The sequence below is a fragment of the Pantherophis guttatus genome, chromosome 2 (genome assembly GCF_059756535.1).
Source record: "Pantherophis guttatus breed Tessera chromosome 2, ASM5975653v1, whole genome shotgun sequence".
Taxonomy (NCBI): Eukaryota; Metazoa; Chordata; class Lepidosauria; order Squamata; family Colubridae; genus Pantherophis; species Pantherophis guttatus.
In genome coordinates this window covers 32,148,545-32,162,449 of record NC_142064.1, presented here as the reverse complement: position 1 = coordinate 32,162,449, position 13,905 = coordinate 32,148,545, and the positions used below count along the sequence as shown (strand labels likewise).

The 13,905-nt window shown below is 34.3% G+C and overlaps 1 protein-coding gene across 1 annotated transcript in view; it reads right to left on the bottom strand.

The window, feature by feature from the left end:
- Positions 1-1,415: 1,415 nt before the first annotated feature.
- Positions 1,416-13,905, bottom strand: part of NLN (neurolysin) — a 33,890-nt gene continuing 21,400 nt past the window's right edge. Inside the window, exons 7-13 of the mRNA XM_034440999.3 lie at positions 12,086-12,221; positions 10,812-11,178; positions 8,584-8,785; positions 7,245-7,431; positions 6,083-6,211; positions 5,377-5,513; positions 1,416-3,072 (exon numbers count right to left, since the gene is read on the bottom strand). Coding sequence (XP_034296890.1) covers positions 2,941-3,072; positions 5,377-5,513; positions 6,083-6,211; positions 7,245-7,431; positions 8,584-8,785; positions 10,812-11,178; positions 12,086-12,221 — 1,290 coding nt within the window. The 3' untranslated portion in view covers positions 1,416-2,940. The remainder of the gene's footprint in view (positions 3,073-5,376; positions 5,514-6,082; positions 6,212-7,244; positions 7,432-8,583; positions 8,786-10,811; positions 11,179-12,085; positions 12,222-13,905) is intronic.

Sequence of the window (13,905 nt, the reverse complement as noted above, 5' to 3'; positions counted from 1 at the left end):
TGAGATAGCATCGAAGTCTGACACATTCTATATTTCAGAAGGCACAGAACCAGATACAATTAACCTATTTAGGTGGTGCCACCAGAAATAAAATTCAGAATGACATTAATGAAGTTTAACTCAGATAAATAATTTTTCTATATTTAGGAGACATCAAATACACATGTATAGGGGGGAGAATATATGTATATGTGTTTGTGTCTTTCTAATGCACATTTTAACATCTTGGGTTTTTTTTTGTTTGTGCAATTATTTTTTAGTTTTGTATTTTAATTTTTTGAATAAAATAAAAAATAATATTAAAGAAAAATCTCTGCCTGTGTATAGTTAATCAGAAGCTGGACAGCCCCATATAACTGGATTTTTGCATTGAAGAGAACATTGGACTAAACAGCGTTTTTCAGTTCAATGTTTATATGCTTCTATCCGGCAAGCATCCCTTAAAAGTGGTGGTTAAAATAATCTTGCATGCAAAACTTTTGTAGATATGTTGAAGGATGCTACCCATTCTACAATCCACAGGTCTAGTAAGGTAAACAAAATAGAAGTGACTACGGAATGGAATGGAGAAGCAATGCCAAAGTCATTTTTTCTTGTCTAATGGAGAGAAAAAAATCTGTGGAATAATAATTACCTAAAGAAAGCATAGCATTTATTTAGAAAAGCAAAATTGTTAGAAACCTTCTTCAAGCTAGATTATTTAAAAACAATGTTTAAGGGAGGAAGGGAAGAGATAGGGAAACTATCTACTGAAGAGGAATGCTTGCTCATTATTTGTCCACATTTATTTGGCTGTAATGAGAAATAATCCTCCTCTAGCACTTTAACTCTTAAAAATATTTAACTATTATGGTTACTTTTAATGGTTAAGAAAAAAAGAGGGTGTTTCAGTTTTTCTATTAGCATGGATTGTTGTGATTCTTGTGATCAATATCAATGAAAACATTTTATTCAAACATGTTGTATTGATTTAGCAAAATCTACTAATTTTCTCCAAATATTAGCCCCATCAGTTTTCTATCAGCATCTTTTTCTCTGCTATTCCTCTAGCCCAAATACATTCTCTTCAGGGAAAGGTTTTCCTCCTGTGGAAGCTTATTTAAATTTAAGGGGAAAAACCAGTATCATCATGTACCATACAATATGTAGAGAAACCTAGACCCTTTGTTCATGCTGGTTGAGAAGGACATTTGGGAAAGATGTTGTAGGAGAGGAAAAATGATTATTGCCAAGTTTTTGTTAGAAGTTTTAATATATCTTGGGACATTGTAAAGATTACCTGTAGGATTAATATTCATCAGGTGAATGTGTATTTGCCACCATAGTGATCAACCAGATGTAAACAATAAGTATGTCCATGATCACATGAAATGGATCTTAATTAAGGTAGGCAAGGGATTGAAAACTTTTAATACTTTCTAATTATGCACACATACCATTTTATTACTTTATCACAGCTAAATTCAACAATTCTTCAACTCTGAAGCCATTTTATTACTTTACCACAGCTACATTCAACAATCCTTCAATTCTGAAGCCATATCTCAAGGCAAATATAATATTATTAACAGTAACCAATCTGTTTCCTTCTTTCTCAAGCCAGCTTTTTACATGGTGATTATACTGATCTCTTCAATACTCCATTGCCTTGTAATCCAGGATCTCGACTCCATGGAATTTGCTCTGCCACAGCCTAGAATCCAAAGCTATGTTTTCCTTCTGCTGGCTCTTTTTGCAGATCTTTCAGATGCATCAGGCTCCTTCCTGGGTCTTCTCCATGGCCATGGATCATCTGGCACATCTGCTCCACATTCCCTCCTTCTATCTGCTACAGCAGAGGTGTCAAACTTGCAGCCTGGATGCATCACGTGCTGGCCATGTCAACCCCGGTTTAGCGAAGGGGAAAAAAAGTTGTGATACATCACGTGACGACGTGAGTTTGACACCCCGTGCTACAGCTTCTTTAAAACCTTTAGTATGTGTTAGCTTCTGAGGAGTTTTACACACACATGTACCTTTCTCTGCAAGCCCCTAGGACAACTGACAATCAGACCAGCACTGAGAAAAAAACTTTACCTTGGAAAATCACATATAACATTGTTTTTTCTTCTTTCTTCCACAATTCTGCAGCTTATCTTCCATGTAAAAAGGCCCATAATAAAAGTATAGAAAGGCAGGTGATTGGCTGCAGTGAGTTCTTGGCACAATGACAAAGAACATTGAATAGGCTGGCTTCAGTTCCCATGAGGAACACGTATTACAGCAAAATTTCTTTACATTGGAATAGTAGTGTGTGAGGAGGAAACTATCCCAGGCTTAGAAATTGAAACCAAAGTTATGTGCCAGTTTCAACTCTGGAAAAGCGTCTATTTCTCCTCCCAGCACGTTTGTTTTAAAGCAATATCCTTGGATTCTATATTTCTGATCACATCATAATTGAAAAAAGAAACATTTTGGAAGTTGTTTCTGTGAATTTGAGCCCCTGTGTCCATGGAAAATAATCAAGTATGTCAAGATTTGATGAGTCCTTCAGGATATTGGGCTAGAGTTCATTAGAGTTCAGAAAGAGAATAAAATATTTTGATAAAATTTGCTAACAAGGCTGAAATGTAATGATTAGTTTGTTATTCAAATCTAAAAATGTACAAAAAGCTTAATGTTATGGCTTTAACACACCTACCATGTAAAATTGCAACAATATTTTTCTTTCGATTCAACACAATGCACAAATATTGCTAACAAGTAAAAAAAATACTGTATCATGATTCTGTATGAAGTTTGAGATGAAAATGAGAATTATAATTTTGAAAACTGGTAATAAAATACATTTAAAACCTCAAGTACACTTTCCCTAACAAAGTGTCTTTTTTTAATTTTCATGATAGTATTTTAAGATGGTCTCCTAGGTGATGTCTTTTGCCAAAAAAAATCATAGTTTTACTAAGTACCTAATCCTTTACTCAATAAAAATGCTTTTTGGTTTGGCTTACGACCTAAAAAGTTTTGGAGCATGTCCATCCCATCTAATGAGCCTCCAGGTTTCAAGATAAGATTTTTGTATTTCATTCCAGCCTAAAACAATAAAAATAAAACAAGTAGGTTAATGTTTCATGTTTATATAAACTTTCTAAATTCACAAAAAAGTAAAGATAAAGGAAATCTGCCTACATGGCAACAGTTTGTAGCTCTCCCATGATTATATTTGTGTTGCCACAAGCTCCCCCCCCCATGACTTCATCATGACCAGCACGGACATGATGAAGTCACCGATGCTCATAAATTTCCATGTGACAAGAAAATCTTTTAAAAGCATTTTATACTGACAAAGAAGGTCAATGGACATTGGGCTCTCTGAGAGGAACACATGAAGGTTTTTATCACAGTCTCATTTTGTGGCCAAGTTTTATATATGGTAATCTGCTCTTAGCAGAGTTCTCACTGTGCAGAAATCTCTCCTGATCATTTATTACAAAAATTTACCTGGCACTCAGTCAATCCCTGCCTCTACTTCCCCAGGGTTCTCTATTACATAATTATGAGAATATGCTTTGTGTTTCTATAATCCTTTCAGAAGGTTGTTTTCCCTTGGCATGTTTTCATAACCATGGATTGTTCCAATAAAAAAATCCAAAACTATTTATGGCACCTAAAAAACTAACAGATTTAACAGTATAAAATTTCATAGACAAGTCCCTGTTTCACTAAGGCAGATTGTTATCGTCGATTGGCAATGTATATTTATACATCTTTGCCAGCTGAAAGTTTTAACCGCAACATGTTATATGGAAGAAGGAGGGATGCTATGATTACATGTACTGGGTCTTGTCTTTGTGGTTGGGCATGTGGTAGAATCTATCCCAGAAACCCACACATTAACATGATTACCTATGTTGAAGCATTAATAGCTAAGATATGGGCTTTGTTATAGTCAACTATATTAATCTATGGATTCAGCAGCAGCCTTTACTTCCCAGTTATAGTCTTTCATGAAAGGGGGGGGGGGCATAACAGGGAAGCTAATAGGTTTGGGTTTTTTTTCCCTTAATAATACATTGCATTGCCAGTATCATTCCACTTTATATATACATATCTGAAATTTTTCTTCCAGTCATCCAAACCTTGGGAATTGCTTTCACATGGTATTTTGCTGTTATCAACCTTCCTCTGAAGACTAATCCATTTGAAATAATAGAAAGTACTGAATTGTAGCTCTGGTTTTAGATTTTGGCAGTGGTTTGCTCTCCAAGCTTGTTTAATTTTAGTTTCTGAACATTTTGTTACCAGACTGGGTAACATGATCAGCAGGATTTTTTTGTCCTATTCTTTTTTAACTTATATATGTCTTGTTTGCCACTGGAACAAAAATCATATATAAGCTAAAGTGGAATAGGACAAGAAAATCCTGCTGATGATGTTATCTAGTCTGATAATGAAATGTTCAGAAACTAAATTGAAACAAGCTTGAAGAGCAAACCACTGCCAAAAACTAACCCATTTTACATATAATTTTCATACCAGTCCTGAATATTCCTGGAGGCATCTACTGGTGATAAATATAAAGTTCCTTATAACTGGTAAAATTCAATTCATACTCAAGCTGCATGAAGACAGCTGGACATGAAGTAGTGAGATTATTATAAGCTCTTTTACTGGTTTTCCAATATATCATTGATACTAAGGCTGTTTGCAAATTAGTTGTATAGTTTTACTCATCACTATGACCTTGTTAGTCCTCTTTTAGCTAAACCAAACAATAGATCTAATTCTTCATGACACCTTCTACTTTTCTGGTGGTACTAGAATTCACTTACTGCCTCATATATTAGTAGTATCTAGTCCTTCCTGCTCTTCAAGAAATCTTTCAAGATCTGTCTATTATTCCTCAATTATTTTCCTTCAGCATTTCCTCTTTCTCATCTGTTTAAACTTTTAAATCTTCAATTCTGTTTCAGTTATTTTCCATCTGGCCTTATACATATTGGGTTTCAAAAGAAACTAATAAAGCTAATAAAGATATTTTATTAGTATTACTTACAGGAACGATTGATGTTAATTTAACAATATACTTCATCCGGATTGAGAAGCTCACACAATTAAAACAATAAATAATAGTAAAGCATATTAAATTTTAAGCAAATCTTAAAATATCTCAATATAAGCTTTATGATTTGCCCTGGAACAAACATAGCAGCAAAATGCATGGCTTTAATAAAAATGCCAAGATTGTCTTTAGCTATTTTATATTAAACAAGCCAGATTCAATCTTGAAAGAGACAAAATACATTTTGTTAATTCCTTTCTACTATCATGTTGTCCTCCTATACTTAGAAACAGGGGAGGAAAAAGAATAACAAAGAATAAAACTAGTTTCCTTACCTTGGGATTCATTATCCCTTCACATTTAAAGCAACTGTAAAAAATATCCATAGAAAACACCTCACTCCACAGGTATCCATAATATTGGCCATCATACCCACTTGCCAAATGACCAAAGGTAGCTGGCATATTTGTACCTTAAAAGAAACAAATAATAATTCTGAACAGCTTGTGTAAAATAAACAAAACATCACAGAGAACAATCTGAAGATGTTTAATTATGTTACTGAAATGCTTATTATGTTTCAGACTGGTTAGAATCAATGTAGATATTGACAAGAATGCCATGTACTTCAAGTACTAATTTACTGAAAGACAGCCACATTAATTTGGATCTGCTCGGACCAAACAGAAATATATCCTCTCTCTATGTTCTTCGGCTTAAAGCTCATTGAACTGAATCCAAGTATGCCTTAAACTTAAAATTTTTTCATCTGAGATTTTCTCAGGGTAAACCAGTGGTGTCAAACTCATGGCCCATGGACCAGTTGCGTCACAGGCTGGCCACACCTACCCCTGTTTTAGCAAAGGAGAAAAAAAGTCATGATACGTCACATAATGACGCAAGTTTGACACCCCTGGTCTAAACTATTTTATAAGCATTGTGTTCTTTTAAAAAATAATGTCATTATATATTTATTCACAATCACATTTCTCTTGATAAAATACTGACAAGGGGTAAATAAAAAAAATTGAATTTCCATACCAGGGGTTGCAGATATACCCAAAATTTCTTCACAGAATTTGGCATATTCTTCCGCAGGATCAGCCGAAGACTGGGTATGAAGAGCCTGATCAACTTTGCTCAAAACAATCTGACGAAGAGTCAGAAGACCTAGTTAAATAAGAACATCGAAAGGAATATCAGCAGACTTTGTTTATATAACTGTAACTATGAAAACTGGTCTGGATTCAGTATCTAGTATGTCAAGTCAAGGTTAGCAGAGAATCTTCCCTGTAATCATCTAGAGGTGCTACCAGTTACCTTTGATCATTCTGAAGTAGGTTGAATAACTTTGTTTCAATGTAAGGAAGTTTTCTATGATTCCAAGTTAAATATTTTTCTTTGGGATTCAATATTGAATTCAGTACTCATTAAATTCTTTTACTATATGAGTAAAAATGCAAATCAAGCAGATAACAGCATGTAATTAATTAACCTTGATTGATCTTGAAAAAGCTAAACTAACCTGGATTGGATTGGTATTTGGATGGAAAACCAACAGGAAAACCAAGATAAGACATTCCTAAATGGTAAACTACTTCTATATTGTTACCAACATTTTTTTTAAAAAAATTTGATTTATATGCCGCCCTTCTCCGGAGACTCAGGGCGGCTTACAAAGCGTTAAGCAATAGCCTTCATACTTTTGTATATTTATACAAAGTCATCTTATTGCCCCACAAACTGGGTCCTCAATTTATCTACCTTAGAAAGGATGGAAGGCTGAGTCAACCTTGAGCCTGGTGAGATTCGAACTTACAGTAATTGCAGACAGCTGGTGTTAATCACAATGCTATCAGTCTGCTGAGCCACCAGGCCCGTACCAACATACCAACAACATGAAAATATTGACTTCAGTTTGAGGGAGGCTTAATCTTTGGATGATTTAAGATACATTTCTTAGATTCCCTTCATAAGTAATCTCATTTAAATAATATTAAACAAACAATATACAGATTTGCTAGTATTTTCTCCAAGTGGGCTTCGATCTTTCTTCCCTTTTGTGAGGGGATACTTTTCTTACATTTTAGATTTTATGATAAATCTTTCAAAATATATTCTTCATTATTTTGCTTGACTCAGATCACAACAATTCTTTCTTGAAACTATCAAAATCAAATTAACTAAAAATTAAGAAAAATACCTGTGTTGGCTAGTCTAGAAGCTACTAGTTTCTCAAGGAGATCATCAGGGACCCGACTTCCATCTTTATAATGTCTGGACATTTGTTGTATTGGTTCTTTTTCCCAAACCCAGTTTTCAAACATTTGTGAAGGTACTTCTACAAAATCTGTTTCCACATTAGTTCCACTAAACCTAGCAAAATCAGTCTATGAAAGATGACAACAATATAAATTAAAAAAATATATGTGAACTAATATAAATGATAAAACTTTAAATTGTAGCATAGCTTGAAAAGTAAACATTCAATATTCTTTTTCAACATTTAGGCATGGTTCAGACAATTCCTAGATAGGAATGCAGCAAATTTCCTAAAACAGCCTGTATATTTGCATCTTCATTCTATTGTTGCTACCTGTTCTACAGTGGGTTGGTATTGTCTAGGTCCTCTCTAACTAGCTCAACTAAAATCACATGGAATGAATGAATGAATGAATGAAATAGACAAGTAAATTCTGTAATCAGTTGCAAAATGTGTAGCATGGAGTCCACCAGCATACTATTTGCAGTTCCCAGAATGGGTGGGTACAATTATTTCAGCGATTTGGGTAAATGGTTAAATGGATATATGCAATACAATGGGTGATACCTACTTTGTTTAAAACATCAAGTTTAACCCTTTAAAACTGATGACAATCTACTTATGAAATATATCCATGAACATGTTGTGTCCTTGACCTGATACTGTGGCTCACATGCATGAAATAAAATTGTTCAATCACTATTTACCTCCTGGGAACTGACAATTTTGTTCAACACAAATTGGCTATGTAAGCCAATTTACCAACCCTACCATAGGTCATACCAGACTTTCCAGATAACATTCAAGCTGGTTCAGTTTAACATTCTAATGTATGAATGAATCAGGATCAAGAGTGGACTTTACGAGTACAAATTGGGATTATTCTGAATGGGTCAACAAGCAAATGCACAAGCAGGTTTAATTCTCCAAGTTAACAAATTAAACTGTAATGTATGCTTATGGCTTAGCACATCAGGAACCATCATCATTGAAGAACCAACTTTTAGAGCTTAGCTTGTAAGAACAGAACAAATAATGGATTTAGTAAACACTGTTAAATAAGGTGTAACTCACCACAATGTGTTAAGTCAAGAAGTATATTTGCAAAAATCACTGCCAAGCCTCATAGGGACTTTTATGAAAACAGGTTTAAAGGAACTATTTTAATTATATTTCAGTTGAAGAAATTTGCCATACAATCCTTCACTGCTTGTTCCCTTTAAGCACAGAAGCCCCATAGCCATAGTAGAAGAATTTCAGAATAAGGCAGAATACTTACCTGAGCGCATATCTGGTGCATTACGTGTCCAAACTCATGGAAGTAAGTTTTCACTTCATTATGCTGCAGCAGTGATGGGCGATCTAAGGTTGGTTTTGTGAAATTAGTTACAAGAGCTGCTACTGACATCATTCTGCTGCCGTCAGAAAGAAGGCAGCCAGGCTGGAGACCAAAGCATGCAGCATGTCCGTATTTTCCTTCTCTGAGTAATAAAATAAAGTAGATCAAAAAGAGAAAAAACAAAGAAAGTGAAACATTTGGCACTTCTTAACTGATATCTATATGAATGACTCATCCTTTTCCTGGAAGAGTCAGGAACAATAAGCTAAAGGTAAAGGTTCTCCTCGCACAGGTGTGCTAGTCGTCTGGACTCTAGGGGGCGATGCTCATCTCCGTTTCAAAGCCGAAGAACCAGCGTTGTCCGAAGACGTCTCCATGGTCATGCGGCTGGCATGACTAAACGCAAAGGTGTACGGAATGCTGTTACCTTCCCACCAAAGATGGTCCATATTTTTCTACTTGCATTTTTTACATGCTTTCGAACTGCTAGGTTGGCAGAAGCTGGGACAATTAACGGGAGCTCACCCTGTTACACGGCACTAGGGATTCGAACCGCTGAACTGCCAACCTTTCAATCAACATGCTCAGTGTCTTAGCCACTGAGCCACCGCGTCCCCCCTCAGGAACAATACATTTGTCTAAAATTCCATAATGAGCTTGCTTTTGGGGTTCTATCATTATAATAGTCAGATTAATACATTGTATCTTTTAAAAATCTTAAAGATAACAGTTTTATTTTTAAAAAAATTCAGTACAACTCTTTAAGAGAGAGGAAAAAAAGGATGCTTTTGTAAGATGGTTCAACTGTACGCTATATTAAGTCGTAGCAATTATACAAGAGTTATTCTATTGCTTGAAGCATTGGCTTTTCTTTCTACCTAATCTTCGTAAGATTAAAATAACATAAAAAAATATCTAAGATATAAGATAAAATAATATCTAAGAAAAAACAATAAAAAAGAAAAGAACTGCTGAGAGAGTTTTGAAAAAAGTTAAGCCTGCAGGTGATGAGAGTGTAACCAGAGAAATGTTATAGAATGGTTGTGTTTGAAGTCTGTAATCTGTGCTCCCTTATACAAAAGGAAAGGTAACAAAAGTGATGAAAAAAACTATAGAGGGATTACCTTCAACCACCCTGGGAAAGTGTTTGGCAGAATTCTGACTGAAAAGGTATGAGACATGACAAGCAAAATTGGAGAAGTGCAACCGTAAGATGAATGGAAGAGAAAGAAGATTCACTGCATGTTTGTTGATTTAGAGAAAAAATGATTACCATATTTTTCGGAGTATAAGATGCACTTTTTTACCCCCCCAAAAGGGGGTGAAAATTTAGGTGCGTCTTATACACCAGATGTAGCCCTGCCCACCCACTGGCCCCCACCCTTTGGCCTGTGCCTCGCAGCAGTTACCTTCTTGGAAGCAAACAGCAAGAAAAAACAGCCCCTTTCAGCTTCAGCATAGGTTAATTAGCACAAGTTGATTAGATGGCCTCCCGACTTTCAGCTGATTTGCTCTCAGCTGTTTTGCGCAGGGCTCTGTTGCTAGCTGGATCTGATTTTTAAAGTGTTTTTACAGTGGTCATTAAGTGAATTATATGGTCCTAGGTCTGAATCACATGGCAAGTGAAACTACAGACATGTTAACATGGGACCCTGCGGCTCAGGGTAAGTGTGAGGCAGTTGCCAAATGCCTGAAATGCAGTAATGTGACCAGAGTCTGTGTGTGCTGTCTGGCTGGAATTGCTTTACACACTGTAAAGCACCCTTTCTGAGGCCATGATAATTTTGAATGGTTGTTAAATGATTGGTTCTAAGTCAAGGATTACCTGTTTTGAAATTTACATTACTTATCACAATCAACAGAAACAGTGTGATGTAATTCTTAGAGATGTACCATAACTAGGATGCTCAGAAAACTACTATTATTACCCAATAACATATTATTGGAGAGATGAGGAAAAACATAGTTGTGGAATATTGGCTGATAAAAAACTTGGTTCAAATCTTCACGGATTCTCACTGGATGACCTGAAAGAGAGTCCCTCTCTTTCAGTCTAATCCTACAGAGCCACTCTGGGAATACAATCATAAGACTTCAATCATGTCTACTGAAAGAGTTCCTTGGATAAAAAGAAAGATACAAATGCAATCTTTGAAAAAATGTGTTACCTTGGGTACAGGTCTAAATAGAACTGCCCCAGAATTTCTCCAGTTGAGCTGTCTTTCACTGTGTAAAGAGTAATGCTCTCATGCCAAACATGAGCATCTTCCACTCGTTCAAATTTAAGTCCCAATAGCTGCTGGTAAATTTTCAGCAAGCCTTCTGTGACTGCTTCAATAGGAAAATACTCCTTCAGCTTCTCTTGGTCTACAGAATATTTGAGCTCTTCTGTCTGATTCATGTAATAATGTAGATCCCATGCATTAATCTTTCCATCATATTTGACACCTATTTCTTCACATTCCTTTTTCTTCAGATTTAAAATAAATGCTCTCTCTTCTTTACCCAAAAGTTTTAGCTTATTACTTAGATCGTCTGCAAAACAGAAATTTTAAAAAATTACTTTTGAGTGCTTGTTTCATTCCATTTCAGTTTACATTCAAGGCTAAGAAAAATACTTTTCTCTTTCTCGTGACCTAATTATTGGATGCTAAAACAAGGTAGAGTTTGAAAAATATTTTCCAGTTGTTTGTGCTGCTGTTTCCTGATTTGGTCTGTGTATCATATAATCCCAGAACAAATGTATTAAATTACAGTTTAGCATTATGAGCACTGGGCCAATGAGTGATACTGATAGATAAAAGCAGTAAATGTTTTAACATTTGACTGATCCCTCCATAATTAAAAGCGAATATTAATGATATTGAAGAAGCAATTTCACTGAAAACAATAGTGAGAGTAGCTTTGTATAAAATAATTCACTCTGGTCCAAATATTATAGCAGATCAATTGGACCAAACCAGTTTGGAATTATATGATCTTGATACAATTTTATTATGTTCAAAATATCTATTTTAGAACTGGTGGAATGGAATTCCATACTCTAAATCATATAAAACTGGAAAGTTTTATAAGGTGTAAAATTCAGGAATATTAACTTCATGTTCTAGCAATTGCTCTAGTTAACAAACTAAAAATAATGAGTTCAATTTTGAATCACTCCTCTTAAGTTTCATTATTAATTACACAAAAATGTGAAATCACAGCTGCCAGTTCTTTAGCTGGTATTGCACACCATACACACCAAGTTGTTTCCTTAATAAAATATTATTATCAAAATTATTATCTCTAAATTAACACAAAATTACTATTTTTAAAAAAATTAAAAATACTTCAGATTCATTCTGTCCCTGGCAAAAAGCTCTATGTTATTTTCACTATAAATATTTTACTATGACTTAAATTTCTCTGATAATATTTTACATGTTAAATGAAAACTGACCTAAGAATGTTATAACATTGTCTGTTATTTTTGCAGTGTTCATTTCAAGAACAAAACTTGCATGTGTGCTATAACCCAGAAGTTCTGCTAGTTTTGCCCTCAAAGGAAGAAGCTGTCGAAGAATGTCAGCATTTTCCTAGGAAAATAAAGTTGTTTTGAATCATTAAATATAATATTAAAAACATAAACTCAAAATATATTACAAATGTAGTTGAAAACGGCAACTTCACATTTTGAATGCAACCAAACTTAATTCTCATATGAAATAAAAAGTTTTTAAAAAGTTTAAAGTTTCCTCTTATTTTGTGATAAAGAATTTATAATGAATATTTGCACTATTTAGATTCTCAGAACATTGATAAGAGTGTCTGGATTGTATGCCAAAGGTTTCAGTTCCAATTCTGGCATCTTTAGAAAAAGACTTCAGCCTTATAACATTTAACAAAAAGGCTTAATAAAAAGCAAATCATTGCTTATGTGCATTACTCTGGAAATGGTATAAGTGCATATACAAACAATACAGCATTTAGCACGTTTTCTAAACAGGAAATGAATCAAATAAATTCAGTATGAAGTGGGTAACAATTAGTCTGGCTTCTCATTTATATTAGGTTAATTATGTTACTCAGTCCTGGGAAATGTTATGATGTCCTGGATTTTTAAGAATTATGAACATACCACATTAAAAATGTAAAATGACAACTAATACCATGATTTTCTTATGAGGTAACTGCTTTAACAATGTATCTTTTCCAAGCAAACCTATCCATCTATTTTACTCACTCATTGTTCAGTCTGTAATTAATTCCTTGAATTTTATTCAGTTACATTAAATCTTCTGAGAAATTTACGGTAGTCCCAAAATATCCAGAACGAATCTGATTGGGAAGGCTAATATAAAATACCTTGACTGCTTATATGACAAATGTAATTAAATATATTAGCAGTGATGTTTATGAAATGCTGCTTCTGGAAATAAAATCACTCAGTTACCAACAGAACATATCAAAAATGACAGACATACTGGTATCTTTCATGCCCAAGAATATTTACGACTATAGAATAGCTGACATTCACTATTATGGCTCATTATGGAGGCTCCTTCAATCTCATTGTACACATGTTGTACATTGACAATAAAGATTTGATTTGATTTGTGCTTTCACTCTTTTATATTACTGTACACTGCTGTTTTATTTTTCATTGTATATCTACATGATACAGTCTTAAAATAATCCGAAAGTTTGCCTTGGAGAGCTCTAGTTACAGAATTGCTGATATTTTCTATGTTGTATTTGTGACAGACTGGCACAGCAGAATTGAAAGCACACAAAACTTCCTTGCATTATCTTTTTTTCAAGCAAAGAAACATTTATCTTTAATTGTTTATAATGGGTGATTAGAATTTTTTGTAGAGGAGAGGACAATGATTAATGTACTGGTATAGCTGACCCAGCAGAGAAACATGAAGGTTAGTGGTTTCAAATCCAAGGATCCTTTCTTCTTATTTCCTCCTTCCTTTTTTGCTATTTCTAGTATAACAATTTTAAGCACCATTAAGATACATCTTCAAAAGCTGGTAAGAAATCAGGAAAGGTAATTTAAATTTCATTCTCCTGAGATTGGAGTTTCTCCCCAACTTTGGAATGGCCAATCCAAGTAGTTTCCTAAAGTTTTCTCAGAGACCACAAAATTACAACCTTATAATTCACCTTGTGGTTGAGATGGGCTGCCTGCAAATTAAATTATTAAATAAATATTAATTAAATAAAGTTTAATGCAAACAATTGTATTATCCTGATTTGTTTCTGCATGTTATA